This window comes from Tricharina praecox (assembly GCF_024521635.1).
Source record: "Tricharina praecox strain CBS 144465 chromosome Unknown BZA05scaffold_17, whole genome shotgun sequence".
NCBI classification, from domain to species: domain Eukaryota; kingdom Fungi; phylum Ascomycota; class Pezizomycetes; order Pezizales; family Pyronemataceae; genus Tricharina; species Tricharina praecox.
Window position 1 is genome coordinate 350,058 of NW_026250419.1, and position 27,658 is coordinate 377,715.

The following is a 27,658-nucleotide window of genomic DNA, read 5'->3' on the forward strand; positions in this document are numbered from 1 at the left end:
AGAGGGTCTCCCAAATGAGAACGGTTGCACTCTGCTGTTGCATTGCTTGATCCCGGCTATCACTTCCTAACCAGAGCCCAAGCACCCCCCTCAATCACAACAACCACAACATATTCATCAAGACACTGTACCCATCGATCCATCCTCCATTCTGCGCCGAGTACCTACAGTGCTGAGGGTGTTTGGTAGCTGGCTGGATGAGCACTCTCCCTTGTCGTCCACCTTCCCAGGAGAATCCCAAAAGAATCGACGTTGTGGACCGGTCTCTATTGTGTTTTATTATTATCACCTCGGGCTTCCATGACACATTCGTCTTCTGCCGCCATGTTCTCCCGAGTGGCAACGGTACGCCCTCCGTCTCATGGCATGGCGGATGCAGGTTGTTGTTGAAGCTGACGAAAACATGCACTGCAGCTCAAGAACCATCTCAAGCGGCACAGTCAGAAGCTAACTTCCGTAAAATTCGATGTTTGTCCGAAATGCGGGTATAACAGCACTGACGCCGATAACCCGACCTCTCTCCCGGGCGGAATCAATCCGAGTATCCTCCTCGACAGCTCACCATCGCCGCAGATGCTACTCTCAGAGGGCAATGTCGTCATCTACGCCAACAAATGCGCTGCGAGAGTCCTGAGGGTCAGGCAATTGGATGACCTCGGAGAGGAAGAGTCAAATGTTGCGGTGGGCGGAGAGGAGCACTGGATTCCCCCGGAGTATGATGTGCAGCGGGATGAGAACTTGGATGAGGAGGGCTTTGAGAAGCCTCTCGCCACGGGTCTGGAAGGACACACCCTTGACCAGTTGAATATTCTACTCGCGGACCCGGGCATACGGCAGTGGGTCTCCCTTATCCAGGTCTTTGAGAATATCAAGATCAGACTCCAAAAGCAAGAGGCGTGGAAGAACGGGACGGACGCTGCTGAGAGGGCGGAGATGTATGGAGAGGGCCCCAAGTACAACAGCTACGACTACTACGGTGAACAGGAGCAGTTAAAGCGGGGAGACGGTCTTCATTCGGATCTTGCCACGAGAGACACGGCTCCGGTTTGCATTGAACGAGATGATGGCAAGGAGATTCCTGCTACGATGTTCGTTGCGCTTGTTGATCCGTTCCACACCGGTTATTGCTACAGTACGGTGACGTTCATTCCAGGACTTCTGGATGAAGATGCTACATTTACTACACAGACGGCTACCGAGGACAAGCACCGACGCCGGAAGCGCGACATGTTGAGGAGAAAACAGCACCATCATGCCGACGAAGAGAAAGAGCTCGTCGATCCCGCCAACCCATTGGCAGACTGTGCCGTAGGCCAGTCAGGGTTGAACATGATGCAGCGAGTAGCACACATCAAAGACAGGATCCTAGACCAGATGGATTATTGCTTTATTGCTTTGTCTCCGGATGGTGACATCGTGATCACGAATGCTGCAACCAAGGCGGTTCTGGGTCAAGAGACTTTACAGGCGAGCATAGGGTAGGAACCACCAGCCGGGGCATGGGAGAGATACGCTGACGATATTTGTGCAGTGAGGGGTTTGAATGGATCGCTCGTCTTGATATTTGGCGACCAGATTTTTCGGAGCGGCTGCCTTTTGAAGAATGGGCTCTCAACAAACTCATCACCCACCGACAGCCATTAACTCAGGTTATCGGCTTGTATGCGGGAACGATACCATTGGTAGTTGAATTGAGAGGGAAATGTTTGTACGAGAACCCAGAGAAGGAAGAGGGATTACTTGCGGCTTTGGCGATCGTCGTGGATCAGACTCAATGGTTCTGTTAACCTGGCTGAAATATTTGAAATATGAGTGTTTAGACTAACTTCAACAGGTTCTCAAAGGAGAAGCAGATGACAGACGTCCAGACCAGACAGGAGATGTTCATCTCCACCATCTCAAGGGAGCTCAAAACGTGGTACCCCAATCCTCCAGTACATTGGTACCGGTGTATACTGATGGCTGCATTAGACCCGTGGCCGGAATCATAGGGTTGCTGGAGCTTTTGTATGGCACAAGAGACAAGCTGAACGAGGAGCAAGTGAATTATATCCGTCAAATTTTCGGCTCACTCAATTCTCTCTGTAAATATCACGTTCTCCCATCCATAGCCATAATTAATGACTCGTTTAGTGCTCGTACTCCAGGACATCATCGACTTCAACAAGATTACCGCCGGCGAGGTTGTCATCGACCGGCGAACTTTCATCCTGCAGGATCTTGTGGAAGAGCTGGAGACATTGTTTTCGGAGAGCATGGCTAAAGACGGGATCCGTTTCGAAGTCGACACATCGGGAATCGACAAGAGTGCTTTTGGCGATGGTTCACGCTTAATGCTGGTGGGCGATGACAGCAAGATCCGGCGAATTGCTGTCAACATGTTGTCCAACGTCAGCCGTCTTCTCCCGAGAGATAATGTGTGATCATTTCTGACGTGTGATCAAGGCCTTCAAATTTACGGTCGAGGGAGAAGTGAGACTGAAGGTTTTCACTCAAAAAGTCATGAGAAATTCGCTGGAGGTCAAGTTTGAGATCCAGGTAAGGGCCATGTATAGGCGTTTGGGTGGTATTTCTGACAGATTTTTCTAGGACACTGGCCTTGGAATCTCCGACGAAGACCGACAGACGCTTTTTGCACCTTTAGACAAGACTTCTGCACAGGACTCAAAGACGATTGGAGTAGACGGCATTGGATTGAACATTGCTCGGAAGGTTAGTGAGATTTACGCAGATGCTTACCCAAGCGGCTAACACTGCGCCATTCAGTTCGTTTCTCTGCTGGCTGGTGACATTGGGTGCATGTCCATCCTCGATAGAGGTACCACGTTCTGGTTCACAGTACCATGCGGTCGACCATCTCCCGAATCGGAGGTCGTATTTGGTCCAAAGGAGAAGACACTCTCGAAAACTCTTGGCATCGTCATTCACAGCAAAGACCTGGAAGACGAAGAAAATAAGATGGCATCCGAGTTCGCCAAGATCCACATTGAGGGCACTGTAGTGCTATTAGTTGAAGACAATTGGGCTCATCAGGTGGTCATGGGGAAACGGCTGGAGTCGATGGGATGCGAGGTGGTTAAGGCTCTGAACGGTCGAGATGCCATCAGTATCCTCAAGAAGAAGGATACCCATGTGGACCTCATCTTCATGGACATACAGATGCCGTTGCTAGTCAGTCAAAACCCAGTGCTATTTATTCTTCGCCACATGATAGCTGACATAATAAATAGAACGGATTCGAGGCAACGAAGTTCATCAGGACGGACCCAGAAATGGTACGGTGGAAGAACCTTCCCATTATTGGAGTGACTGCGACAGAAGAGCTAGGAGATCGTGAAAAGGCCAAAGAGTATGGCCTGACCGACTTTACGGTCAAGCCACTCAATAATGAGATAACCAGAAAGTTCATCGAGGAAATTATGGATCCTGTCGCTGTGGTGAAGCGGAGAGGGACCGTTGGAGGAGCGTCTTTGGGGCCATTGGGGTAGGGCCTGAGTAAGAGTAGTGTATGGCATTTGCACAAGTACACGCCGAAGCCGTATGAAGTCGAAAAGAAAGAGACTTCGCTTTACGCATTTAAATTTTGAAGTCACTGGATCACTGGACTTCGTAATAATTATGATGTAGTCTGTGACGGCAATACAATTCCCGCTAGTCAGAGCCACTACGCAGATGCTATTACGCAAGCGACTACCAAGCATGAGGCTCTTGGTTTACTTATGACCTCACCGGAACAAGCCCTCCAGACTCCAGAGTCCAGTTCCACATCTTCTACATACACCACCTATTCCCTCCATTTACTGCCTCCCGCTTGCCCGTCAGCAATCAAGAATATCCACGGAGTCGCTGAGGAAAGCCTGTATTGCCTGCATTGCAGAGATAATTCTGGAAACTGGATCCCCGCAGTTTTCGCCAACGGCTGCGCCAGTCGCTCTCTTATATTCGCCGCCGCCACACTCAGCCCCGGGTCCACCTCCGAACCCGAATCTACGCTCTCCTTTCCCTTGCAACCCGACTCCGACTATCCCGCCGAATAAGTCTCCTCCAGCCTTTCAACAAAGAAGCCCGTGTCCAGCGGCATGCGAACGGCTCCGTCACCCAACGCGTCAGCCTAAGATCCCGTTCGGCTCGGCGCAGCTTCAAAGACAACACCATGAGCTATAACAACTACGGAGAAGCACCGCAGCAGCAGCAGCAGAGCTGGGGGGGGTACGTAAGGGCTGCTGCGCGGTATGCGACATCTACAGCGTCGAGCACGACGGCGGACGGACAACCGAGGGAGCCCGGCGCGAGACGGAGGAAGCTGATACAGGCCGCCAGCGAGCTCAAGCAGAGCTACTATGCCGGATATAGGTCCAACAATGTGTCTGGGGAGAACCTGCCGGAGACGGGAGTGGTAACGGCGGATAATATGGAGCTATGGTTGTTTCCGAGTTATGCCCGTGAGCTGTCGGGGGAGGAGCGGAGACGGAAAGATGTCAATGAAGAACCCGCGTTCGCGAATTACGATGAGTTCTACCATGGCGACCTCGATTACGGCGAGGAGGATAACGTCTGCGAGGTCGATGTGAGAGGCTGGCTCTTTGCGTCACGGTCAGGGCCGCTGGGGAGGAAGGACAGGTGGCAGATGAGTGTTGTGAGATGGATGTGCGGATTGTCGTCGCAGGCACCTAGTCAGTCCGAAGACAGTGATGGACCACCTCTGCAATCATCCAGTGCGTCAATCCGCTCAGAAGCTGGGTCTGAAGGCGGCGGTAGCTGGAGAAGTGCATTGTGGCGAAGCAATCCAGCTCAGGAGCCGCAGCCTACCATGACTCCCGCAGAACTACGAGCTGCCAACCTTGCGTTTGACGAAAGACTTGCGCCGTTCACTCATCAGGCGATTCCCAGGACCCCAGTTACCATTATCTTCTACAATAACACCAACAATACCCAGGCTCACGAACACACACTATACACCTCTGAGAATGGTCACTTTAGCGTCAGGGAGCGGTTGTCTTTCGTGCCGACCCACGCCGTTGTCCGTGTGTTAGCGTCACAAACATTGTCTATCACTGAAGAGGTCAAGATGCATTCCGCCGAAGGCATCTCGCTAATCTCGGACATCGATGACACGGTCAAACACTCCGGGATTGGAATTGGCCCACGTGAGATGGCAAGAGCAGCATTCACGATGCCGGTGCGCGATGTCATGGTTCCAGGTGTGGGTGATTGGTACAAGACGCTCGCTTCACCGCCTTACAACGTTTCGGTTCATTACATCTCGAATTCTCCGTGGCAGTTGTACCCTGTGCTTAGGTCCTTCTTCAGCGAGGCCGGACTTCCGCCAGGGTCTTTCCACCTCAAACATTACAACGGTATGTTTCAGGGTGTTTTCGAGCCTGCTGCGGACCGCAAGAGAGGGACAGTAGAGCGCGTCATGTTGGATTTTCCTAGTCGGAAGTGGTTGCTTGTAGGAGATTCGGGCGAGGCGGATCTGGAAGTGTATACGGAGATGGCGGAACGATGGCCGGACAGGGTTATAGCCGTCTGCATCCGAGACGTCACGTCGCATCTCACACGAGACTATTCGGTCTTTGCCGGAGAACCCACCCAACCGGGATCCAATCTCATGAGCTTCGACGGCAATAATAGCAGCGGGACATTGCAGCGGCCTTCTCCTCTACGGGACGACTGGGCTGAAGATGAATCCCCCCTTCCGAATCCACGGCCGATCCCACGACCATCTCCTCATAGGAACGACGCATCGACTTGCTCTTCAAACTCTAGTACATCAACGTTGAGCATCCGCAATAGCACGCCTCCTTCACGGCCCGAAAAACCACCAAGTCTCCGCAGTCCTCCGGTTCCAAAGAAGCCCACGGCACTCCAGCAACACCATTCCACTCCGAATGCAATTCTGCAATCGGCGCAAGATGCACAGGCAACTTCCAGTCGCGGCACGGTTCCCCCACCACCGCCACCACCCCGTCGCTCCACCATATCGGCCGAACCATTGCCGCCGCCGCTACCACCACGTCGGGACACCTCCCATGACGTCAGGGCCGGCTTACCACTACGAAGAGTCATCACGGCGAACCCAGCACTGGAGGAAGTACGAACCGCAGCACCCCCTCGGCTCCAGCACCGGGTCGCAACCGCCACGGGGATTAGCGCTGGTACAGACCTTCCGCAGCTCACAAAACGTCAGATCGAATGGGAGAGGCGGTGGGCAGTCGCCAGGGAAAGACTGGATCGCATCAACGTCCGCCTGCTGTACTGGCGCGTTGGCACGGATCTGAAGGATATTACCGTCGGTTTGGTGGAGAAGGAACTGCGCGGTACTGTAGGGAGAAAGGAGTAGGTATTGGGTGGACACGAATACTATACTCTACGCTTGTAAACTTTTTTGACGACGTTATGCTCCTTTATCCTGTTTGTTGGCGTTGTGATGTTTTGATATGCTTGCAGTGGGGCTAGGGTTATAGCTTCTTGTTATATGGCGCTGTGGCTGGCTGGCTTGATGATTGATTTGGTTTTGCATGTGTTGTATACCTCAGTACCTATTGGACAAGCAATGTTAGGAATATAGTAGGTATGTAATTGCGCGTTCACCATCTTTTTTTTTTTCTTCTCTCGGAAGCGGCATCTACCTACCTACCTGGTAGGTATCTAGTCCAGCGCTTTGGCACTTGGGACTCGTCAGGAAAGCTTGTATTAAGATACATATCGAGATCGTCATCTTCGGAACGGAGCCACTGCATGCACTGGCCCTAGCGCGGTGATGAGATTCTGATGAGATTTCGAGTGATGGAAGACGTCGACGGGCGTCCAAATTAGGCCACTGCATGCATTGACCCTGGAGCGGTGATGAGGGTGGAAAGACAGCTAGGGGGTAGGAGAGAAAGGAACCACGTTTACGATCTTTAGGTAGGTAGTCTATGTAGGTAGGTAGGCTGAAACAGTGAAACCGGGACCCGCTGAGTTTGTAGGTACATACCAGTACATAGAGTACCTTTTTCGGTAGGTCCCGTAACGTCAAAGGGGAAGGGAGAGGGGGGCAGAGGGGGAGGACAGCCCTCCTGTACTAGCCCAAGTATCCGAGCTTTTTCCTTCCATTACGTAGGTAGAGCGGAGAACCAATTTAGCGGGTGCTGTGCGGTGCAGAGTGATTACCGGCATGTATTTACTCTACATATGATACGTATACGAGGCTGCGGGACGACGGGATGCCGCAAGAGGCGGTGGTGGTTGTACTCTAGTTGTGGTGGTTGTGGTGGGTGAAGGACCCAGCGAACTGAGACCTGAGTGTGCGGATACCTCGCTTGGGCCATCGTGCTTTGCTTTTATCCGCCGATCGCCAAATTCCGGGTCTGCGCTCTAGTTACCGTATTCCACTACTATGTATGTAGGAGTTAGTGGGAAACGGGGGAGGGGGGCGAATCACGGCCCGCTTCCTTCCAGGCCGCCCATCCACTGCTGCTGCTGGTCCCGGTCCCGGTCCTGGCGACGCGTACGCGGTTTCAACAGGCGGCGTGCGGTATGTAGGCTGTAATGCTGTAGAATAGAAGGTACATAGAAGGTAGACATGTAGCACGGGTGTCACGGAACGGAAATGGAAGACTACTACATCATGTTTATTACTACAGTATACCTGGCAGGGTGCCTAACTACTCCAAAGGCTTATTTTCTCGTAAAGAACAGCGAAACAGCGAAACAGCGAAACAGCGAAACAGCTAACCACGGACGCCAATTATCCCCCCCCTATTATATCACAAAAAGAACCCGCACAGGTACAAGCGAGCAGGGGAAAAGAAAGAAGAAGATATGAAATTACAGTACACAGACAGCGAAGCCATCCAGCACATTTTCCGTAACAGATACGTACGCCGATAGCCTAGTTTAGTAGCTCGAGCAGCTTATGCCCGCCGCGACAGCGCCCATATCGATCCACGCTCCCTGAGCACACGTAGCCCACTTGGTTCCGTTCTCGAGGCACTTGGTCTCGCCATCGACCGTGCACGCTCCGAGGGCGCTGTACCGGACGATCTTGCCGTTGCTGCAGGTGGTGCCCGAAGCCACAGCGCCCATGGGGACCCATGCGTCGTGGTCGCAGACGCTGAAGCTGGCGCCGTCGTCGGAGCACAGCATCGTGTTGGGCGTGCATTTTCCGGAGGCACTGATGACAGTGGGTGTGGAGACATAGGTGGCGGTGCGGGTGACAGTGGGTGCTGGGGCGTACTCGGTGATCGGGGTGACGGCTGGGGAGGTGGTGATGGCAGTGGTGTAGGCGCGAGTACGGGTGGTCATGGTCGAGGGGGTGTAGATAACGGTGGAAGTAGGGGTGGCGAGGTCTGCGGTGGTTCTATCCTCCACAACCGTGGTCTGGTCCGCTGTCACGACTATCTCTGGGTCTTCCACTTTGGAGCTTTCCTCCGCGCTGGAAAGCGAAGACATAGTCGTCGCAGTTGACTCGGTTGACGTGACGGATTTGCTACTGATAACGACCTCGCTGCCAGAGTCGGCGGGACATCCAAGGACTTCAGTTGCGGCCGTGCCACGGAGGCTGGCAACACCGTATTCGACCTGCTCACCAGGGTTGGGGTAGACAACATCAACATTCTCGTCAACGAGACAAGTGTCGCTGAAGATGTTGGCTCGGAACATGGCTGGGAGGGACTCGAACGAGGTTTCGGAGGCCGCGTAGTCGTCATTCTCAATGTTGACCCGCGCACAGTTCATGTACATTTCCCTGTTTCCGGTCTTGTTGATCCAACTCCATGCGAAGAGGACGTCCTCGCCAGTGGGAACAGAGGTAGGAACGGTGAAGTCCCAGCTGGTCTGTACGGGGCAGTTGCCGATGATGCTCTTGATCACCTTGAAGCTGGCTCCGTTGTCGTAGCTTAGCGACAGCTGGCAAGAACCACCGTTGTGAGGCGCCGAGCCAACGAGTCTGCTCACTGGTTAGTTATCTCGGCACATGAGGAACTCGGGGAGGGGAAAGATATGAACATACTCAATCGAATACGTCTGTCCCGCTTTGTAAGTTGCGGTGACATGACCACCGGCGTGGTGGGCGTTCATGCACGGGTAGTCGGAGCCATCAATCGCCATCGGGCGCATCATGTCGTAGTCAACGGCCGAACCGGTGTTTGTGGTGTCGTACTTGCTGCCAATCGGAAAAGGAGTCTTGAGTTCCATGTGCGCCAGCGCATTAGAGGTGAAGAGCGCGACAGCGACGGCGAGGGTGAGGATGCTCTGCATTTTGATTGTAGTTGTTTGGTAGTTTCGGTAAGGAGGGTTGTAAAGAGATGTCGAGTGTTGAGCAAATGTGGTGAGGGAGTGTGGTTGGTAGTGACTGTAAAGGTCCAGACTTTAAGCCGCGATAGAGGGGGAGGGAAAGAGCAAGAGAGAAAGGCGGCGAACGAGTGAAGAAATAGAAGTGAATGTGGTGTTGGATTATCGTATATTGTTTGCCGCGGAATTTGAACGGGGAAGCTAGCTTCCTTATACTACGCCTACCTTACCCTTCCTCACTCTTAATCATCCCGGGCGTTTCATCCGAAAGGGTCAGATCGTTTAAAAAGGTAAGGGTGAAATAATCTAGACCCGTTCACTGAATGTCAATCGCATTGACATTCACCTCGGTGCACGCCGTATCCATGGTTCCCCCTGCATCGATATTACTATTACTGCACATGTATATCGCCCCACAGACGTATCCGTACAGCTGGGGTGTACGCAGTTGTAGATCCCGGAAGTGAGGGGGGACAGCAGGAGGAATTGAGTGATTGTTCCAGCGAGTGCGAGGTAGTGCAGGTAGGAAGCCCTAGCGGCCAAATGCAGGGACACAGCCACGCTAAGAGGGCGCTTGCGCTTCGGTCACTTACCCCATCGAGCGACAGGTACCCCCGTGGGCTAAAGTTGGCAGAATCTCAAACTTATGTCAGCCCGCTCTAGTTACCCGGTGCCTGTCACACTATAATAATCCGACTCTTCTTCCCCCTCATTCCCACTCCTCAGGTGTCCCCCCTCATCGAAGCTGCGTTTCTGTGCCACAAACCGACACTTCATCTACCCGATGCTCGTCGTCTCCGTCCCCTGCACATGAGAAATTCGGAGAAATCTTCAGTCACTACACCAGTCTTTGTGCTGGCTGCTCGCAAGGGCCTGGCGTGAATCACGTCTGCAACAGGCATCAGAAAACCAAGGGCCCTCTCTCAAAAAGAGGTCACCCTGTGGAAGTCTTTGCGAAGATTGTGGATGATGCCATCTTAGTGCAATACGCAGCGTGCTCTTGTTTCTTTCTCCTCCGGGAGAGAGGAATGGGGGCATAATTCGATTCCGATTACTCCGATGAGGGGGGCACCTCACTTTTTTCTTCTTCTTCAGGTCGGTCACTACCTCTTCCCGCTGTGAGGAGTTCTACTAATTTGAGGGGGCGGTGATGGGTAGCGAACGGTGTCGGGGGAAGGCGACGGGCGGTGGACGGGGATGAGTACGAGGTGGACGGCGGGGAGTACGAGGTGGAGGGAGAGGAGTACGAGGAGGGGTCATGGTGGTGTATATGGACAAGGTTATAGGAAGACTCAAATTGAGTGGGTTTATAGTAGGTAGGTTAAACATGCCCGGGGTTCAGAACTTCAGAAGTTACCGCCTCCAGATCTATCTTTGTCGATGCGTCATGGTTCATCGCCAGTGCCCACTGCCCACTGCCCACTGCCTGTCGTTCAAACCTCCGTCCTGAGACCTGTTGTCCCGAGTCCACGATCGCACTCAGCCCACTCAGCCCCGTCGTCAGCAAGCACGGATACCCGCCCCCTCCTACATACCCACCCCATGCCATAACCCACCCCATGCCATAACCCACGGCCCTTGGTTCGTGTTCAAGTAGCGGCGCCGTACACCCGTCGGTGCCGCTTCCGCCCGCTTCCGCGCTGGCGCCCGGTGCGCGCCTTGTGCCTGGACAGTGATCCATGAACCTTATAGTAGTTAAACGCGTGCGTCAACCTCTTCATCCCGGCGCAACGTCCGTGCCACAAAGGAAGAGTGGCGTGTCGGCGGTGGTGGATGAGCAACGGTGACGGGCGGGGTGGGATGGGCTACATATGTAATGGCTGCCGGCACTTTTTTTTCTTTCGTCGTCATGGGATGGTGCCAATATTGTGCCCGTTACTGTGCCTCCAGCTCGGGCCTCAAAGAATGACTGCAATCGATGAGGCATGGAAGTCTGACGAACGTGTTTGCAGTGAGGACCAAATTGTGCTTGAAACAAAACATCACATTGAAGGCAGGATGGCCGAGTTGGTTATGGCGCCAGGTTAAGGTCACCTTAATACAATCGTTCCGATTCCTGGTTCGGGAAACTGAGCGTGGGTTCAAGTCCCACTCCTGTCACGACTTCTTTTTTTCTCGCTCTTTTTATTTCCCATCACTTGGAGAGGCTTCATCCTTGCATTGATTTGATTTAATTTAATTCAATTCCCCCAGCGTCATGATCTACGGCAGCAGCGACGACCATCTCCGCCAATCCAAACCCCATCCGACATCTCGACAGCAAAGCGTTGATCGACAAAAACATGATAAAGAATATATACACCAGATTGACCCCTATCGCAGCAGTAGCACTCAAGGAATCGTCAGCAGTTATGATATCGTTGCCTTCAAAGTTCATCGGACGTCGTTTTGGGGGCACCAAGGTAGCTGAGAGCTCCTTTCATAGTCATAATGCTCATAACCTCGTAGAGGACATCTGCGGCCGCCATAGTGGTCAGCTCCGCGTTAGTATCGTACGCGGGCGCGACCTCGACGATATCGGCACCGATGAGGTTCACGTCCTTAAGGCCGCGGATGATAGTCCTGAGCTCTCTGGTGGACCAGCCGCCGGTCTCGGGTGTTCCGGTGGCGGGCGCAAACGCCGGGTCGAGAGTGTCGATGTCGATGGACATGTACACGGGATCCGTCGTGCCGACGCGGTCAACGATCTTCTTGATGATGCCGTTGATGCCGATCTCGTCGATGGCGCGCGCTTCGACGATCTCGAAGCCGACGTAGCCGTCGTTTTCGTAGTCGCTGGGCCCCGAGAGCGTCGTGCGGATCCCGGCGTGGATGTTGGTGTCGTTGCGGAGGAGTCCTTCCTTCGCCGCGTGGTAGAAGTATGTGCCGTGGTTGATGGCCGCGACCTTGGTGGGCGCTCCGCCGAAGACTTTCGGCTTCCACGTGTCCAGGTGCGAGTCGAAGTGGATTACGGTTACGGGACCGTAGACGCGGTTGATGGAGCGCAGGATGGGCAGGACGATCGTGTGGTCACCACCGAGGGTAATCTGGGGAAATTCCGGTCAGAGTTGCTTCGCTGGGTGTGCAAGCCGGTGGGAGGAGATTTACCACTCTGGGAAGGGTCTTTCCCTTGAGACTGGGACCGGGCTTTGAAGCATCGCTAGCAGGCTCACGCGAGATGAGAGAATGATGGCCTTCCTCGATCTGCTTGATTGCATACTCGTTGTCGTACCTATTCTCCATTAGCCCCCATCCATCCATCCATCACCCTTGCTTCAAGAGAGGGGAACTAACGAAGTAACCGGAATATCACCGCAGTCCAAAACTCTCGCCCAGGAGTTGAACGGATTCACCTCGAGTGGGACGTTATATCCTCCGCTAAAACCGACACGATGTGAGCCTTCCATACCACGCACCGGTATAAGCCAACATGTGTGTACAAGATGACCAACGTACTATAGATTGAGGCGGCGAGAACCTTGACGGATGCCGGAGGGCCCGAAGCGGGCGCCGGGACGGTACGAAGTGCCGGTGTCGAACGGCGCGCCAAGGAAGGCGATGTCGAACTTCTCCGCGTCCGAAGCCAGGCAGGGGAAGTAGGGGAGGCGGCCGAAAGTGGAGATGCCCGAGAAGACGGAGTCGGCCTGGCGGAATGGGGCGTTAATGGCCGTTATATATCACGGAAACGGACTGCGGGAAAATTTACCTGAGTTCCACCATCACCGGGAATGTTATTGTACCAGAAATGCTCTTTGTGCGGGCCCTGTGCGGCTAGGAACACGGAGGGGTCGCCGGCGTGTTCGTGGCCGAAAGCTGGGCCGGCCACGACAGTGGCCAGTAGGAGGAGGGTGGCGACCGAAAGCATTGCGTACGAGCGGCAGTCAATTGCAAAAGTACTCTGAAGAAGAAAGCCTTGAGTGCCGGCTATGCAATGGTGAATTGGAACTGTCGGTTGGGCTGCGCGGGGAAGGACCTTTTATCGTGGCCAGCTCATCATGATACGAGCTCACGGCAACACAACAAACTTGCTGGATGGACATGCAATTCGAAGGTACATGCTTCCTTCCCTGGCTCCTTCCCTGGATCCCCGCCTTGCTGTCTGCTGTTGTACATACTTGCTGCAAGATCAGCTCTGCACCGACATGATATTAGGTAAATTGTGGTGAAGCGCAGCCTTCGAGGAGGAGGAATGGGCGAGGAAGCGCCATCGAGTTAGGTAACAGCGCTGGGCAGCGACGCCATCGCGCCAGCCAGCCAACCATCAAGCGACCGGCCTCGTCCATATGGGGCTCGTACATGTGTAGAGTTCGACGGTGACGTTCGAAATCGATTGGCTCGTTCCCGTCCTGTTCCTCCAGCGGGCAGCGGCGGGCGTAGGCCAGCATCCCAAAGGTTTAGTCCAGCTATCTCCAGAGTTTACGTCTTGCTCCATCGCCTATCCGAAGTTCCCCACTGATCAGCCATGTGGACAGGGTCGAGTCCCGGGGGATCCAACCGAACTATATATCTTAGTGCTGGCTTGTTTAAGCATTCGATGTGTGGTTGCGGCAGCGCCGCCAGATCGGTAGCCCAAAAACGTGGCCGCTTTTAGTGTCCTTCCGACATCAACCCCACAGCCGCCGCGCGCCGCCGTGATACCGGACTCCGGGGACACGAGTGGTGGCTCACTGCCCCCCCCGTTGTATCGGACTAAATCGGGAGGGGGTGGGAGGGTGGGGCGTGTGTGGGGGGCAGGGGGACTCGGCCGGCGGTTATCTCACTACATATCGGAAAAGCAAATATCAGGTGGTACAGATGTCATCGACCGCTACTTCTAGACTCATGAGACATACATGCAGCCAATCTTTTCCTGCGAATTCCCCCGCGGATGCTGCAGAGTATGATGTGTGTAGGCAATGCGGGTACACCACAGCCAACTTCCAAGACTTCAAGTAAGTAAGTCGTACGTACTCTATGATGCGCACGATACATGTTATTCCTTTGTTATTCCTTCTTCCCTTCCTTCCTCCCTTGATTCCTTAAACCTTCTGCCGTCCCGTCCGCCTTTCCATGCTCCCGTAAATGCACTTACATAATTACCCGAATCGATTCGAGTGTATTTTTCCTTTCTTTCCTTTTCCTTTCCCCGTGCCATCGCAACTGCCCGATGGATGGATGGGATGGGATGGGATGTCTTTACGTTTTGCGAATCGTCAATCCCTCTTACTCTATTAATTTTCGCGGGCTATTGCAGGTGCACACTGCAAGGCGCAGGCCGGGAGCCTACCTACCTCCACATATAAATTATAGTATGTACTACACACAAGGTAAGTATCATAGAGTAGATGATATGCCCGTGGGGGTGCCTTGATCGGGAGCTTTTTTTCCTCCTGCATGTAGGCTGTAGATAAGTTTTTTCAAAGCGGCGGGAACTTGATACCGCCGTTGGACGTTGGCCCCATGTCATGTCTGTGGGCCGTGGCTGTGACCGTGGGACGATGCTTGCTTTGCTTGCTTGCGATTACCTTATAGCGACGGCAGCGCGGCGGCCGGTTTTCAATCGAAAGCTCCCTGGGTCGATAGGGATGGGTATGGGTATGTAGAAATCGTGCCATGGCTAAAAGCTCCCGATACTTCCTTTGACGGATAAGTGGAACTGTATGTGCTAGATCGTCATACGAAAGATGAGCTTCATGAGATGGATTGCTATTTACTAAAGCTTTCCTTCCCGTACATACGTGAACGCAACCGCTATCTACTCTAGATCTAGACATCATGCATCACTACGTAAACTAACTGATAAGCGATAACCCTATCTACGGTGAATTTCCATGCCATACCACTACTCCTCCTCAGCCTGCTGAAACAGCCCACCGCTCTCAATCTGCTCCCCTTCGTCCATCCTCTCGAATGCCTTCTTGACCTGTAGATTCCAATCGCTGAACGCTACTAGCGCCCATTCCATAGCGCCCACTAGATACAGTGCGATGCACTGGCCGACCCACAAGCCCTCGAGTCCCCACCCGTTGAATGCGAGGTGTATTCCCAGCGGCAGGGCGCCAAAGTAGTAGCTGACGATGTTGACGATGGCGCCGGTGTGCTGTCTGCCCATGCCTCGTAGCGATCCACCGCATGAACCTACACAGTTACGATTCAACCTCGTCAATTCCATGTGTACATCTCCAAAACTAGGACTGAGAAAACAAACCATTGAGCCCATCGGCAATCTGGAACAGTGCGACGAACGGCATGACCTCGGCGGTGAGGCGCACGACCTCCATGTCGTCGTTAAAGATGAGCGCGAACGAGTCCTTGACGCTCATCATGGCGGCCAGAACCACAGCACCGACGATGATGCTGAGCCACGCAGCCGTATTCGCAGCTCTCGCGGCCCCGCGCGCGTCTCGTGCTCCAAGGAGATTTCCGACCCGCGTGGAGGCGGCTACTCCGATGCCGAACGGGATCGTGTTCAGCACTTGGTCGGTTGTCATGATCACGCTCTGGGCGGCCAAGGGAACGGTTCCCAGGCGGCCGGCGGCGAGAGCAACGATTTCAAAGGCCCACTGGAGGGGGAGGGGAAAGGGCGGAAGTTTAGTCTGTTGCTGGTGCGAATGAAACTAACGGGGGAGGGGGGATGTGACATACCCATTCCGTACCCACCATGATCACGCCTAAGCCGGCCAGTCTGGCGAATGTCCCAAGATTGCTCAAGCAGCTTCTGTCCCATCCGCCCCAACTTTCCCATCCGCGTACGAACCGTGCATATCCGACGAGACAGCCGAATGAAATCCAATAAGTCAGTCCGGTGGCCAAAGGGGCGCCCACGAGCCCCATGTTGAAGGTGTACACAAAGAGGTAGTTGAGCAGAGCCGAGAGCGGAGACGTAAAGAGGAGGACATAGGTTCCAGCCCTCATGATCCCCTGGGCTTGCAGGAACTTCTTGGTGGCCTCGAAGAAAATGTAGCCCAGTCCACCGGGGATGAGACATCTCAGGAACAAAGCGCTGTCCCGGGAGATCCCCGGTTCCTGCCCGAGCTTCAAGAACAAGCCCTCCGAGAACCACCACAGGAAGCAGACAGGCACGTACATGGCGCCGAGCACGACGAACGACCGCTGCAGCAGGATCCCCAGTTCGTGGGGATTCTTTGAGCCGGTGAACGACGAGGAGCAGAGAGTGTCCAGCGCCGTCGACCCACCCAGAGCTATCAGCCAAGCCGTGCACATGGCGAACATGTACGAGAACGCAGCCGCAGCCAGGTGCTCGGGACTCAACCTCCCCACCACGAGGACCGAGATGGTCTGCAACGAGTTTTGCAGCGTGTACGCCAGTATGACCGGCACGCTCATCTTGGTGAGAAGAATGAATTCCCGTACGACCAGCTTCATCCATGTCTCGTCCCCCGGATCTTCGATCGGAAAACACTCGCCGTCCTGCCGTGATACTATCGAGTTGGACGAATCCGTAGTGGGTTTCGGCAATAGTGAGGTGCGCTCGTTCGCTACGCTTTCGTCTCTGGTCCTTCGTATCCGTAGGAACCGGGGAACCCATGAACCGAGTGGCGATGCCGCCACGGGTGCCATCTCTTCCGCGGTGCTATCCGTCATAGCTAACGGGGGGACGAGTTTTTGTTGTTACTGGTGGTGGTGCTATTGTTGTTGGTGTTGTGATTGCTCTTTCCCTCCAATGGCAAGGGACGTCTTGTCCTGTTGAGGTATGCGTGTATGTACTGGATGTTTCAATCCGGGATCCGTGAATAAGGGTATTTGAAAGGGTCTCAAGGGGAGGCGAGCATACAAGATGGATAGGGAGGGTGTGAAGAAAAAACAAAGCATTGCAGGGCAGTACCACCCGTAAGCAGAGGAGATCGGGTCCCGGAGTCCGGCCTCAGTGCAGGTAGAGTACCGTAGGTGGTACCTATGGAAGTCAGTACTACTTACCAAGGTACCCTAGCTCTTGATTTTTCAGACACTAGCACAAGATGTTACCCAATTGCTATACTCATGATGCCTGCCCTATTAGGTCATTCACGGAAGAGAGGTCCATCAGTCGATCACAGAAACAAGCCCGACAGCTCATACTGCATGCAGATAGGGCGCAAATCTGTCTCGCACAGTGCGTGAGCTCGGTAGGTGTTTAGGTGTGTAGGCATTTGGGTATACAGTCGCCTTGCCGCCGAGTGAGACAACCGCCACAACCACTAAGAACGCGTCGAATGACAAAAATCGTCATTCGTTCGTATGATAGGTGCATGCCATGAACATGCGTTGAGCACCGCACATGCGAGCAGCGGCAGCCTGTGGTATGTCGTAGATCAATTGTCGTTTCTAGTGGGCCCGGTCTCTACGGACTGGGCCCTACCCGATAAACCCTCGGATCGGATGCACCCTTATCGCCCCACCGGGCCACCCCCTCCCCGCACAAGAAACTTACCGGTCTCGGCACTTTACGTAACTTGAGAAGCGGTTGACTGGAACACCGTGACCTTCTGAGTTCCAGCGGCACTGTGGTACCTACAGGCTACGACGGGACCATTTTGCCGTGGCGAGGAAAGCTTGGAGAGTGTGGCGCCTAATGCGGTTATCGCGCCAAGGCCTTGGTACATCCGAATAAGTTTGCTTTTCCAAAAACACCCCTGACAGTGCCGGCCTTGCGTCCATATCCAAGAAAAAATTGAGTTCAAGGCTCAACGAGGTGTTGCTCGCAGGGCCATGCACTGCCGTCCGTAACGGGGGGATTTCATTAATAATGAATCCAGTCAGACTCCAGAGTGGACACTGGACAGACAACTCTTTTTCTTCCAGCAGACTGCCGCTCCAACTTCCAAGCCCCCACAGCCGCCCCCACAGCCGCCCCCACACATTCTGGGGAACCCAGCAGTGCTGCTTTAACGATGTGGTTCGTTTCGTGGAAATGCAGCCTGCAGGTTTTCCATCAAGAAGGCGCTGCAGCAGAGATATGGGCTCGCTTCCTAGGCCTCTTTGAGCCGGTGCTCGTCTCGATCTGGTGGCCCACACGGTATGTCGTAGGTAGTAATCTGGATCGGTCATCTTGTTCATCTCATTCGTCCCGTTCGTATGGTACGTCTCGTTCATCCCGTCCATCTCGTTCCAGCTTTCCGGACGGCTAGTGAATGACTTGGAACGGAGGGGAAGCCTCCTCCTCCTCCTTCTCGACCGGACGAACCCACAGAGAGACCGTTAGGAACGGGTTGGTGTGTGTGTGATTGGGTGAGGGGGCAGTAACAGCCGCCGTCCGAATAGGCCGCGCGGTGAGTCTCTTGAGTCTCGATGGTTCATTTGCCGCGCCCATCCAAGTGAAAAACAGCCAAGGCAAGGCATTCCACCACCACGGTCGACTGGTGCCGTCGAGCTGCTTGTGTCTGCACTCCTTTCTTTTCGATGAAGACGACTTTGGCCCGGCAGTTGCGTGCCACTGTGATAGATGTTGGTGATATGTACAGTAAGACTTTTGCCCTTGCCAAGTGATGATTAGTTTTTTCTCTTCCACAATGTCTCCTGGTTTCGGTGGTCGTGGGATGCCCATTGTCGGTTTTTTTCTTTCACGATGTCCCCCGGTGTCGGTGGTCGTGGGATATCCATTGTACAATCCGGGGCACGCACCTACTACATACCAGCTAGTTTCCTATGGTGCTCTACCCGCAGAGCGTCTAAACTGACTTGGTTATATCGCGCAAACACGATCAGCTCAGGGGGCGGAATGGCCATTAAGCGACAGTGCATAGTATGTATCATACACACTGATCTTGCCGTAGCAAAAACACCGTTCATTCTTTTCATATCCCCATGTACTTACAGACCACACTAAGCGTCTACTGGCCTATATATGCATACGTCCTGATACCCATTCGGCTTCCTCAACCAATCAGGGCACTACAGCTAGAGAATCCTAGCACTTCTTGAACGCCGACAACACTCCTCCGCCCCCCCACGGAAACCCTGTATCAAGCCGCCGTCGCCGCCGCCGCTGCATCGCCCGTTCCATTCCCGACGCCCACAGATCGTGGGATAGGTAATCGTTACATGCAGACTGTCCTGAAACTTGTATTCGACCGTACCTGACACTCGGAACATTCGGCTCTGCCTTTCTTTCTCGTGGGTCCACATGGAAACGTGGAGAGCACAAGGCGATAGCAATACTGCTTGGTATGTAGTATAGTAGTATATGCCGTCCGTTGTCTTATCTCCGCCCCTCCCCTTCCTCCTGCTCCTCCCCCCCCCCCCCCCCCCCCCCCCCCCCCTCCATGTATATCACTGGTTCTTCTGGACCATCAGCGATATTGCCCCATCTCTTCGGCCTTTTAATCGCTCTGCCGAATCGCATACATACAACTCCAGTGTGCGGACAGTAATCGTATCGTCCTCAATCTCCTTACTAGAACCTCTCTGTGCCTCCCTTTCTCCCCCTTCTCGTCTAAACAACCGCCGCCTCCTCCGTCTCGCGGATCCGAGTCCAATATGGTTGAACCCACCGACGAGAAAGATACCGATCCCACAACCCCCATCAAAGCCGACAATGTACACACCGGAGTTGCCCCATCCTACGAGCAGGACCAAGGCTATGTGCAAGAATACGCAGCACCCAAGGCCGGGATCGAACTTCGTCCCAGACCGACCTCGGACAGATTCGATCCGTTGAATTTTTCGCGATCGCAGAAGCTCATCTGCCTTGCCGTAGTCATGTACTTTTACTTCTGGTTCACGGCGATAACCACCATCACCGTGCCGTCTTTCTTGCAGCTTCAGGAGCAGTACGGCATCTCCTACGCCCAGGTGAACTGGACCGTCGCTATTCCGGCGCTCGGGCTCACGGTTGGCCCGTTGATCTGGTCGTCGCTCGCCGATATCTTTGGAAGAAGGCTCATCTTCATTGTTGGCACGGTGATCGCTTTCTTCTCGACCATCGGGGCTGCCCTCGCTCCAGATTACAGCTCATACATGGCCGCACGGTAATAGATTCTCCCCGCCCCCCGGTATCTTTCTATCCGAGTGCTGTAGCTGAAACGCAATGCAAATAGATTCTTCCAAGGGTTGGGCGTGAGCCCTGCGTCAACAGTCGGACTAGCTATCATCAACGATTTATTCTTTGAGCATGAGAGAGGCCAAAAGGTTGGACTGTGGGTGTTGGCCCTGGATATGGGACTGTTGGTCGGACCCCTCAGTAAGTCGGTCTCAAATCAGCAAGTCATCCGAACCGGAAATACTGACCGAAAGCACAGTCGGCGGTTTCATAACACTGGTCAACCAGTTTTGGGTCCAGTGGCTCACGGCCATCATCTTCGGCGTCCTGTTGGTCGCCGAAGTGTTCTTCTTGCCCGAGACGCTGTATCCGCGCAGCCTGATGCTCTCCCGGCTGCCTACCACTACCGATGGATCGGAGAAGGCACCGGACCCCCAGCACGACGATTATCCCGCTCGCACTAGAGCTCTACCGTTCATCAACTTGAAGCCTGTTCCTGGTATGTACATGAGTCGCAACGTCAATGTTCCCAGGAACTCGACTAATGTCCACACAGGAGTTGGCGCCCAGAAGCCCTATGATGCTTTGTTCTATTTTTTCAAGACTTGGTCCTACCCGAACGTTGTTATTTCTGTCTTTTTTTATTCGTTTGCGTTTTACTGGTGGATCCTCTCGGTCGTGACTTATCTCCCAGTCGCCTATATCCAATACCAGCCGCAGATCCAAGGACTTCTCTTCCTCGGCCTCATCCTCGGAACACTATTCTCAGAAGTCCTATGCTCGGGCACGCTGAGCGACTTCATCGTCACCAAGCTAGCCAAGAAGAACAACGACGTCCGCGTAGCCGAGATGCGTCTGTGGCTGATGTACCCGTCGATCCTGCTCGCGACCATCGGCCTGATCGCGTGGGGGATCTCGGTGGACAAAGGCTACCACTGGTTCGTCGGGCAGGTCGCGTTGTTCCTCGTCGGTGCCGGGATTCAGATGGGCAACACTGCGGTCTCAACATACGTCGTCGACTGCTATCCGCACCACGCAATGAGCATGATCACATTCTATGCGGTCCTCCTGAACGGCTCCGCCTTCGTCAACCCGTTCTTTATCGCCCCCTGGTGCGATACCGTCGGCTTCTCCTGGACGTTTGCTGTCCAGGGTCTCATCACGCTCCTCGTGATGGTGCCGGTGACAATGCTCTTGCAGGTCTTCGGGGAGAGGATGAGGACGTGGAGAGGGCCACCGAGCTGGGTGTCGCCTGAGTACTCCATCTGAGACTCTGAGAGGCTGTCAATTCAGTCCCGGTCATATTGGCGCTTCATTATTATTATTTTTGGTTTTGGTTTTCTTTTTGGCAAGCTTTTCCATTTAGCTTTTCATGTTGTAATTTATTTTTCCCGGTCTGGCATTGTGTTTTTGTTTTTGTTTTTGTTTTTGTTTTTTGGAAATTTTCTTTTTGTTTTTGTGTGGGGGTAGTGGGTGCGGGATGTCGTCGCCGTCCAACAGCATTTTGTGTGTGTCCTGTCCTCTGTCTCAGTCAGTTAGTTTTGGTCGATCAGCTCTCGTGGGATTTTTCAAGCGAAAGAGGGCAGGAAGAGGGGAGGAGCCTTAAACCTTTTTCAGGGATCGGATCCTATTTGTACTTCAGGAGCTCAGGAAGAGGGAAGAGGGAGACGAGAATATTAGCCTCTTGTACGTAACAAATATTGTTAGGTTTGGGTATAAATCGGGACGGATTTATAATAGCCGTTGTTAATTTTGGTTGCCTACAAATGTATGTGGTCCAAGGGAATACGGGAATACGAGGCCGTGAGGACCCGGTGCGGTAGTCAGACATCGCGGTGCCACTGAAGAGGCGCCTACCTATCGGGTTTGTCCTTCTAGGTATGCCAACTTCCAGCCGTCAACTCCGAGACCCAGTCGATGCGATGCCAGATGGACGTTCGTCATCTGAATCATCAGATGCAACGACAGGGATGGGCTGAACTGCGTTAATACGATTAATTCGGTACGGTACCCTGTGTATGATAACCATCAGTTACGTCGAACGAGTCCATAGCAATTATCGACATATCTCTCCCGAGCACTCGTGTAGGACAGCGATGGCTATGGATTGGAACGCAACATGAGGTGCCTTACAGCTGCAATGGCAATGGTTGCAGCAACATCGATAGTTATCCGCGCCGCGCTTGGAATAGTCCGTTTCGTATGGAGTATATGGAGTGTCAATATCATACCTATCTCGAAAACGCAATGCTCACCACTGGCTAATACCATTTTCTAAACGATTAACGACCAACAACGAACAACCACCTAGCACTCCTACCAGCCTTACTTTGTGTGAGGATGCAGGTAATTGGACAGTCGGATATACACGAGAACTTCGGCTCTGCTTGAGATGTGCTGCATACCGAACTCCAATTCCATAGGGAAAGACCGTCAAAGCCGTGCCCGTTGACATTTGCTAGTTGCATTGCCGCTTCGAACTGCGACTCTGCGAGACATCGTCGGGTTTGGGGCGGCAGCAATGCACTTTCGTCATCCGGATTGCAAGCATCATCTGCATGAGGTGCAGTTAGCGACTGGGGTACTCCACTGCCGGGCTCCGAATATTTCCCCGGTACATACCGTACCTGCTTACATAGGGACGACGGACGTACCGCATGTCCAATTGAAGACCCTTCGTTCCAGCTTCCAGGCTTCCCGTTCCTTTCTAGCGACGTTCCTGACCGATCTGTTGGCCCTGCATCCAGCCGCCGCTCCGGCTCCGGCCATCCCATCCCATCACTGTTTGCTGCCATCGCCATCTCACGGGCATGACACTTGCAGGGATTTGCCCGGCCCGAACATCTGAGCTGTCTTGCGCACAAGCCCCAAGACCCAAGATCAAAACAAAGATGACGACAACAATATCATCGGTGGCTGGGGATCGGGCTTGGGAGCGCTTCCGATATTGGTACCCACTGAACTGACAGCCTCCTCCTCATCCTCATCTTCCTCCTCCTCCTTCACTTGTTCTCCTCTGCTTTTTCATTTGACTCCATCCCCCATTCCTCTCCCTCCTCTCCCGAATCAAGCAACCCAGCTTCCTGTTTACGATCGTGTTTTCATTGCCGTTTCTATTTCCAGTCCAATACCGTACTCGTTGATCCATATCGAATAAACATGCAGCTCCCCGCCTTCCTCCCCATCCTCCTCCTCTCCGCCCTCGTTGGTGTCCAAGCCTCACCACTGGCCGTTTTGCCCTACACCACCACAAGCCCGAGCTCCACGCCCAGCGTAGGGCCGCCCACACGGACACGGCCGACCTCCTTCGCCGGCCCCTCGGCCACGCCCCTCCGCGTACCCGCAGGCCTAAAACTCCGAGCCGCAGCCGCGGCCGCGGCGCCAGACCCGCAAGAAACGTGCGAAAACTCGGGCACCGGCAACACGGGATGCAACAACAGCGGCATCAACAACACGGGGACCAACAACTCCGGGATCAACAACTGCGGCACTGGGCAGTCGGGGATCGGCGAGGGGTGTGATGACGACGACGATAGCACCGTCACTTTCGTCGGTGTTACCACCACTGTCAACGGCGGGGCTGTGGTCATTGCCGCTGCCGCGACGAATACAGACGCTACGGTTTATACCACCATTCTGACTGGCGCTACAAGTACTGTCACCCTGATCGGTGATGGAAGGAACCGAAGGGTCGATTGTGCCTACTGGGAGGCTCAGGGGTACGTTTGCTCCGGGGCGGTCGGGAAGAGCGTCAGCTTGCTCGCGGTGGCGCTGGCGGCGGTGGTGACGGGGGCGTGGCTGGTGGTTGGATGATTGCTCAATTGCTTCACGACTCTAAGGTGGTGATGGTGGTGATGATGCATTTCTTTGATTTCTTTGTTTCTATTCACTCTACGGCGTTGGGTTGGCATACTTAGATCTGGGCTGGGGTTTTTTTCTGATGATGATGATGATGATGATGATACGGGGATACGAGGACATGGATAGCTGCATGTATTCTTCAGGATTACGAACGATGATGATGGGACTTCATATGTATTTAGCATGCAAAACAAACAAGCAAAAATATCTTGACAGGAGTGTGATTTGAACACACGCCCAGTTCCCCGAATCAGACTGCACCATGATCCATCACCAACCCTCGGAACGGTATCCGGAGAAAGCCCTGCTGCGGAAATAGCACTTACTTGGGTGCATTTTATACCCGCTTAGTAACACTATGATAGATGATGCGGTAAAGGAACGTCACGACCACCGTTCGGTCTGTCCAGTGTCCAGGTCGAATGGTCGTTCCCTTTTCCTAAGCTTCGTATTCTGCGATATATACCGTATTGTCATGTCAACTGTCAGCAACGGGGAGAGACCGACGGCCATGGCCTACGATTTCCAGCAAATCAAGTGTCGAACTGCATCCCCAACCTAAGTACCTGTGCACCTCAGCGAATCCGGTGATCTCCTGAAAGCTACCGGTATTACATACTCCGCGCAGTTACTCGATCCCGCCTCCCACGACATACGTACGTACGGCACCGGCGGTCAAACAAAACCCGCGGAAAAAAAAAGTCAGGGTTAGGTCTTTCACCAGCATCATTCCCAACCAACCAACGACGATCCATCCGTTGCTCGGCCGCCCGGTTGCGGGAGAGCAAGTTAGAGTATCCACGGTACTGAACTACACCTCCGCCACCTCCGCCATGTCGATCCTCCTCAACAACCAGCGACGCCTACTGCTACTACTACACTTGCGTCCGGCGGGTGTGCGACCACCACTACACAATGCCAACGCCAATGTCAACGCCAACGCCTCGTCCTCGCCGCTGCTGAGCCTCGCCGCCGCCGGCAGCCGCGCCTACTCCGGCGGCCCCCGCCCCAAAGCCTGGAAGCTAGCGCGCTTCAAGAAGAAGGAAGACAAAGCGGCTTTGCCCAAGAAGCAATCCTTCGCGCTCCTGCGGCGGGGCGGCCCACCAGGCCCACCCGGTCCACCAGCCGAGCGGTTCTCAGCGGGCCTTTCTCGGCCGCCACCGCGTTCACCACCACCGCGCGACTCCGCACCCAAACTGCCCAAGCCTTCCACGAAGCCGAAGTCCGCCGCAGCGACGACACGGCACTTCACCGCGCCGCACAAGAAGAAGCTAGTGCGGGCGGGGACACCTTTGTCGCGGATGCGGGACGACCCCTCCACGATCATCGTGCACACCGCGGGGGTGTGTGCGGCCAAGGACATGGGCTTCGCCGCCGTCGGCGTCTGGTTCGGGCCCGAGTCGCCCCTGAATCACGCGCGGCTCCTGAATAGTCCGCAGCATGCCGAGGATGCGGGGGACGTGATGACCGTGCTGCAGCCCGCGAAACATTGGGGCGAGCAGCTGAGGCGCGCGCAGATATGTGCGGCTATTGTCGGTTTGCGGACGCTGGAAAAGCATGCCCCCGAGGAGCGCAGCGTCCTCGTCGCTGTCGATCAGTATCTCTGGAAGGTCATGACGGATCTGGTCTATGCGTGGAGGAAGAACGGATGGGTCGAGGACACGGGGAATAGGGTCGAGAACTGGGTGCTGCTGCGCGAGCTGGATAAGACGGCGTATGAAATGGAGGCGGCCGGATGGAGGGTCAGGTTCTGGGGGCTGCTGAAGACGAAGAATCAGCAGGCGGAGGATATGGCGAAGGGGGTGGTTGAGGACGCGAAGGCGAAGCCGAAGGCGAAGGACATGGCTCAGACGAAGACGGAGGACATAGGGACGGATGCTGAGATCGACAGCAAGTGGCTAGTAAAAGCTGCTGCTGAGCGGATGTAAGCTACCAGACGCCATCGAGGGGCAACAAGTCGACAGAATCTCCTCAAATCCTGACCATGTAAATTACACCTGGGGGGTATAAACTGTAAAAACTGTAGAAATCCTGCATCAATCGATCGTAAACGTGCATACCGTACCAGCGACCAAGGGACTTCTCTTTACTCAACTCGCCAAATCAAACACCAGTATCCCATCGATCCGCGCGACGAACGGGAGCGTCATGAACCATCACACGACAATCGAACGTTTCATCTAGCCGATGCTTCGCGGATCATGGCTACTATCACTCGTCTTACTCGGCCATAAGAGCCGAGCATTAAGCTTTATTCTTGAATCGCTCAGACGGCAAGTACTCTACTCTACTTAGAGTAGGGGGAGCCGTTCTCTCACGTGCAGTCAGTCGGTGCGGATCGAATTTCCCTGTAGGGGCTCGGGAGGGTGAGGGGACGTGCGCCTCCCCCCCGGCCGGCTGTGCGACTCGCGAGTGCATCAATACTCTACTCTAGATATCGCCACCGCACCGTAACTACATCATACCGGGTTCCTTGGTAGTGGAGTAGGTTGTGGAGAAACAAGTGGATTGAAACAAAGTATCTACCGGTATCTAAGTACGAAGTATGTAACACATGGAAAAGAATATATACAGAGCCTGCCGCAAGTGCGCATGCCTGGTAGGTATCACCGCCTTCAAACAAAAAACAAAAGATATCTTACAGAACATAACCTCCCATAACCCCCCAACTCCACCATGCCACCCCACCCTGCCACTCACGCCCACCAGCACTACCACCAAGCCCACCCCCACAACCACAGTCCAACAACCAGCACCCAGCCGGGCCACATGAGTATCAGTAGCACAGGCGAGGGCTGAAACAGCAGGAGGAGCAGCTCATAGAAGCACGCATCCTTGAAGCGATTCCAGCGGCGGTGGATCCCCGCGCGTTTGCTGAGCTGTTGGAGACAGCAGAGGGAATTGCGAACCCCGGCGCCGAGGAGCAGCCGGATCGTGTTCGCGAACGCGAGCAGGATGAAGATCGTGTGCGTTAGCTGCGAGAGGAGGTGCGTGAATGTGCTGGGTGGGGATGGGGAGGCGGCGGTGGTGGGGGAGGAGACTCTGGTGCTGGTATTGGTGCTGGTACGGGTATGCGTACTGGCCGCCATCGAGGGGACGCGCGCGTGCCGGATCATTGTTTGTGGCGGTGGAAGGGATGGTCTAGGTAGCAGGGCTGGTGTAAGGGACTCTAGTGTGCGGTTTTTCTAGACGGTTGTTAGAAACACCATATCTCTCATCTCTCATCTTGAATCGCAGCCGGTAAACCTACATGTCTTCGCGGAAGCCAACTAGCCGTGGGTGCAAGTTGTGAGTTGTGAGGTGTGGAATGCGTGCGTTGTTGTGTATGAAGTCGAAGCTTCCAGATATGTAGGTGAATAGATAGGAGTTGATGTGTTGATCCTTTGTTTTGGTCCGGTTCGATGCGTTCCATGCGTTCAATGCGGGTTCGCTCGGACAGTGTTCGCCAACTGCTACCTATACTATATATAGTCGGATCGAGTATAGATTCTTGGAAAAGGAGGCAGTCGAGCGGCCGTTGTTGTTGTTATTGTTGTTGTTGTCGTCGTTGTTGTCGTCGACGTCGAGGAAGAAGAAGAAGCTTTT

At 54.2% G+C, this 27,658-nt stretch overlaps 9 protein-coding genes and 1 non-coding gene across 10 annotated transcripts; 6 read left to right on the top strand and 4 right to left on the bottom strand.

Moving 5' to 3' along the window:
- The first annotated feature begins 20 nt into the window (after positions 1–20).
- Positions 21–3,616, top strand: BZA05DRAFT_402233 (uncharacterized protein). Its single transcript, XM_051484093.1, has 10 exons — positions 21–345; positions 415–1,478; positions 1,532–1,777; positions 1,835–1,915; positions 1,972–2,084; positions 2,134–2,390; positions 2,446–2,538; positions 2,590–2,712; positions 2,767–3,171; positions 3,231–3,616. Exons 1-10 carry the CDS (start codon positions 301–303, stop codon positions 3,486–3,488), a joined length of 2,685 nt encoding a protein of 894 aa, XP_051338190.1. The 5' UTR covers positions 21–300; the 3' UTR covers positions 3,489–3,616.
- Positions 3,617–3,677: 61 nt separating this feature from the next.
- On the top strand, positions 3,678–6,691 carry BZA05DRAFT_402234 (uncharacterized protein). Its single transcript, XM_051484094.1, has one exon. It carries the CDS (start codon positions 4,154–4,156, stop codon positions 6,341–6,343), a length of 2,190 nt encoding a protein of 729 aa, XP_051338191.1. The 5' UTR covers positions 3,678–4,153; the 3' UTR covers positions 6,344–6,691.
- Positions 6,692–8,553: 1,862 nt separating this feature from the next.
- Positions 8,554–9,444, bottom strand: BZA05DRAFT_375338 (uncharacterized protein; the record flags this gene model as incomplete). Its single annotated transcript, XM_051481786.1, has 2 exons — positions 8,996–9,444; positions 8,554–8,932 (listed from the first exon to the last, which is right to left on the bottom strand). Coding segments are annotated over exons 1-2 (627 nt in total), but the record flags the coding sequence as incomplete, so codon positions are not given.
- Positions 9,445–11,268: 1,824 nt separating this feature from the next.
- Positions 11,269–11,376, top strand: BZA05DRAFT_t218. The gene has a single exon. It is a non-coding gene; the product is annotated as a tRNA-Leu (tRNA).
- Positions 11,377–11,413: 37 nt separating this feature from the next.
- BZA05DRAFT_83152 (arginase family-domain-containing protein) lies at positions 11,414–13,360 on the bottom strand. Its single transcript, XM_051488687.1, has 5 exons — positions 12,962–13,360; positions 12,712–12,899; positions 12,550–12,633; positions 12,364–12,487; positions 11,414–12,302 (listed from the first exon to the last, which is right to left on the bottom strand). Exons 1-5 carry the CDS (start codon positions 13,118–13,120, stop codon positions 11,643–11,645), a joined length of 1,215 nt encoding a protein of 404 aa, XP_051338193.1. The 5' UTR covers positions 13,121–13,360; the 3' UTR covers positions 11,414–11,642.
- Positions 13,361–14,784: 1,424 nt separating this feature from the next.
- On the bottom strand, positions 14,785–16,995 carry BZA05DRAFT_83176 (mate-domain-containing protein). The gene is made up of 3 exons (XM_051488688.1): positions 15,880–16,995; positions 15,443–15,797; positions 14,785–15,372 (listed from the first exon to the last, which is right to left on the bottom strand). The coding sequence occupies exons 1-3, from the start codon at positions 16,837–16,839 to the stop codon at positions 15,077–15,079; spliced, it is 1,611 nt and encodes a 536-aa protein (XP_051338194.1). The 5' UTR covers positions 16,840–16,995; the 3' UTR covers positions 14,785–15,076.
- A 2,511-nt stretch (positions 16,996–19,506) lies between these two features.
- BZA05DRAFT_437207 (major facilitator superfamily domain-containing protein) lies at positions 19,507–21,481 on the top strand (the record flags this gene model as incomplete). Its single annotated transcript, XM_051486442.1, has 4 exons — positions 19,507–20,201; positions 20,271–20,413; positions 20,472–20,711; positions 20,769–21,481. Exons 1-4 carry the CDS (start codon positions 19,711–19,713, stop codon positions 21,479–21,481), a joined length of 1,587 nt encoding a protein of 528 aa, XP_051338195.1. The 5' UTR covers positions 19,507–19,710.
- Positions 21,482–23,192: 1,711 nt separating this feature from the next.
- BZA05DRAFT_83199 (uncharacterized protein) lies at positions 23,193–24,292 on the top strand. Its single transcript, XM_051488689.1, has one exon. The coding sequence runs from the start codon at positions 23,372–23,374 to the stop codon at positions 24,023–24,025; it is 654 nt and encodes a 217-aa protein (XP_051338196.1). The 5' UTR covers positions 23,193–23,371; the 3' UTR covers positions 24,026–24,292.
- A 479-nt stretch (positions 24,293–24,771) lies between these two features.
- Positions 24,772–26,116, top strand: BZA05DRAFT_83211 (uncharacterized protein). The gene has a single exon (XM_051488690.1). The coding sequence runs from the start codon at positions 24,907–24,909 to the stop codon at positions 25,999–26,001; it is 1,095 nt and encodes a 364-aa protein (XP_051338197.1). The 5' UTR covers positions 24,772–24,906; the 3' UTR covers positions 26,002–26,116.
- A 643-nt stretch (positions 26,117–26,759) lies between these two features.
- Positions 26,760–27,572, bottom strand: BZA05DRAFT_83217 (uncharacterized protein). Its single transcript, XM_051488691.1, has 2 exons — positions 27,324–27,572; positions 26,760–27,258 (listed from the first exon to the last, which is right to left on the bottom strand). Exons 1-2 carry the CDS (start codon positions 27,483–27,485, stop codon positions 26,785–26,787), a joined length of 636 nt encoding a protein of 211 aa, XP_051338198.1. The 5' UTR covers positions 27,486–27,572; the 3' UTR covers positions 26,760–26,784.
- Between the last annotated feature and the right edge of the window lie 86 nt (positions 27,573–27,658).

What these genes read in the sequence shown, in the direction of transcription:
- BZA05DRAFT_402233 (XM_051484093.1), top strand. Translation starts at nt 301, where the DNA reads ATGACACATTCGTCTTCTGCCGCCATGTTCTCCCGAGTGGCAACG. An exon ending in ACTTTACAGGCGAGCATAGG is followed by an intron (nt 1,479 to 1,531) that starts GTAGGAACCACC and finishes ATATTTGTGCAG; the next exon opens with TGAGGGGTTTGAATGGATCG. An exon ending in GTCGTGGATCAGACTCAATG is followed by an intron (nt 1,778 to 1,834) that starts GTTCTGTTAACC and finishes TAACTTCAACAG; the next exon opens with GTTCTCAAAGGAGAAGCAGA.
- BZA05DRAFT_402234 (XM_051484094.1), top strand. Translation starts at nt 4,154, where the DNA reads ATGAGCTATAACAACTACGGAGAAGCACCGCAGCAGCAGCAGCAGAGC.
- BZA05DRAFT_83152 (XM_051488687.1), bottom strand. Translation starts at nt 13,120, where the DNA reads ATGCTTTCGGTCGCCACCCTCCTCCTACTGGCCACTGTCGTGGCCGGC. An exon ending in GGTGATATTCCGGTTACTTC is followed by an intron (nt 12,488 to 12,549) that starts GTTAGTTCCCCT and finishes AATGGAGAATAG; the next exon opens with GTACGACAACGAGTATGCAA. An exon ending in GAAAGACCCTTCCCAGAGTG is followed by an intron (nt 12,303 to 12,363) that starts GTAAATCTCCTC and finishes GAATTTCCCCAG; the next exon opens with ATTACCCTCGGTGGTGACCA.
- BZA05DRAFT_83176 (XM_051488688.1), bottom strand. Translation starts at nt 16,839, where the DNA reads ATGACGGATAGCACCGCGGAAGAGATGGCACCCGTGGCGGCATCGCCA. An exon ending in TCATGGTGGGTACGGAATGG is followed by an intron (nt 15,798 to 15,879) that starts GTATGTCACATC and finishes CTCCCCCTCCAG; the next exon opens with TGGGCCTTTGAAATCGTTGC. An exon ending in GATTGCCGATGGGCTCAATG is followed by an intron (nt 15,373 to 15,442) that starts GTTTGTTTTCTC and finishes GTAACTGTGTAG; the next exon opens with GTTCATGCGGTGGATCGCTA.
- BZA05DRAFT_83199 (XM_051488689.1), top strand. Translation starts at nt 23,372, where the DNA reads ATGCAGCTCCCCGCCTTCCTCCCCATCCTCCTCCTCTCCGCCCTCGTT.
- BZA05DRAFT_83211 (XM_051488690.1), top strand. Translation starts at nt 24,907, where the DNA reads ATGTCGATCCTCCTCAACAACCAGCGACGCCTACTGCTACTACTACAC.
- BZA05DRAFT_83217 (XM_051488691.1), bottom strand. Translation starts at nt 27,485, where the DNA reads ATGGAACGCATCGAACCGGACCAAAACAAAGGATCAACACATCAACTC. An exon ending in GTTGGCTTCCGCGAAGACAT is followed by an intron (nt 27,259 to 27,323) that starts GTAGGTTTACCG and finishes ACAACCGTCTAG; the next exon opens with AAAAACCGCACACTAGAGTC.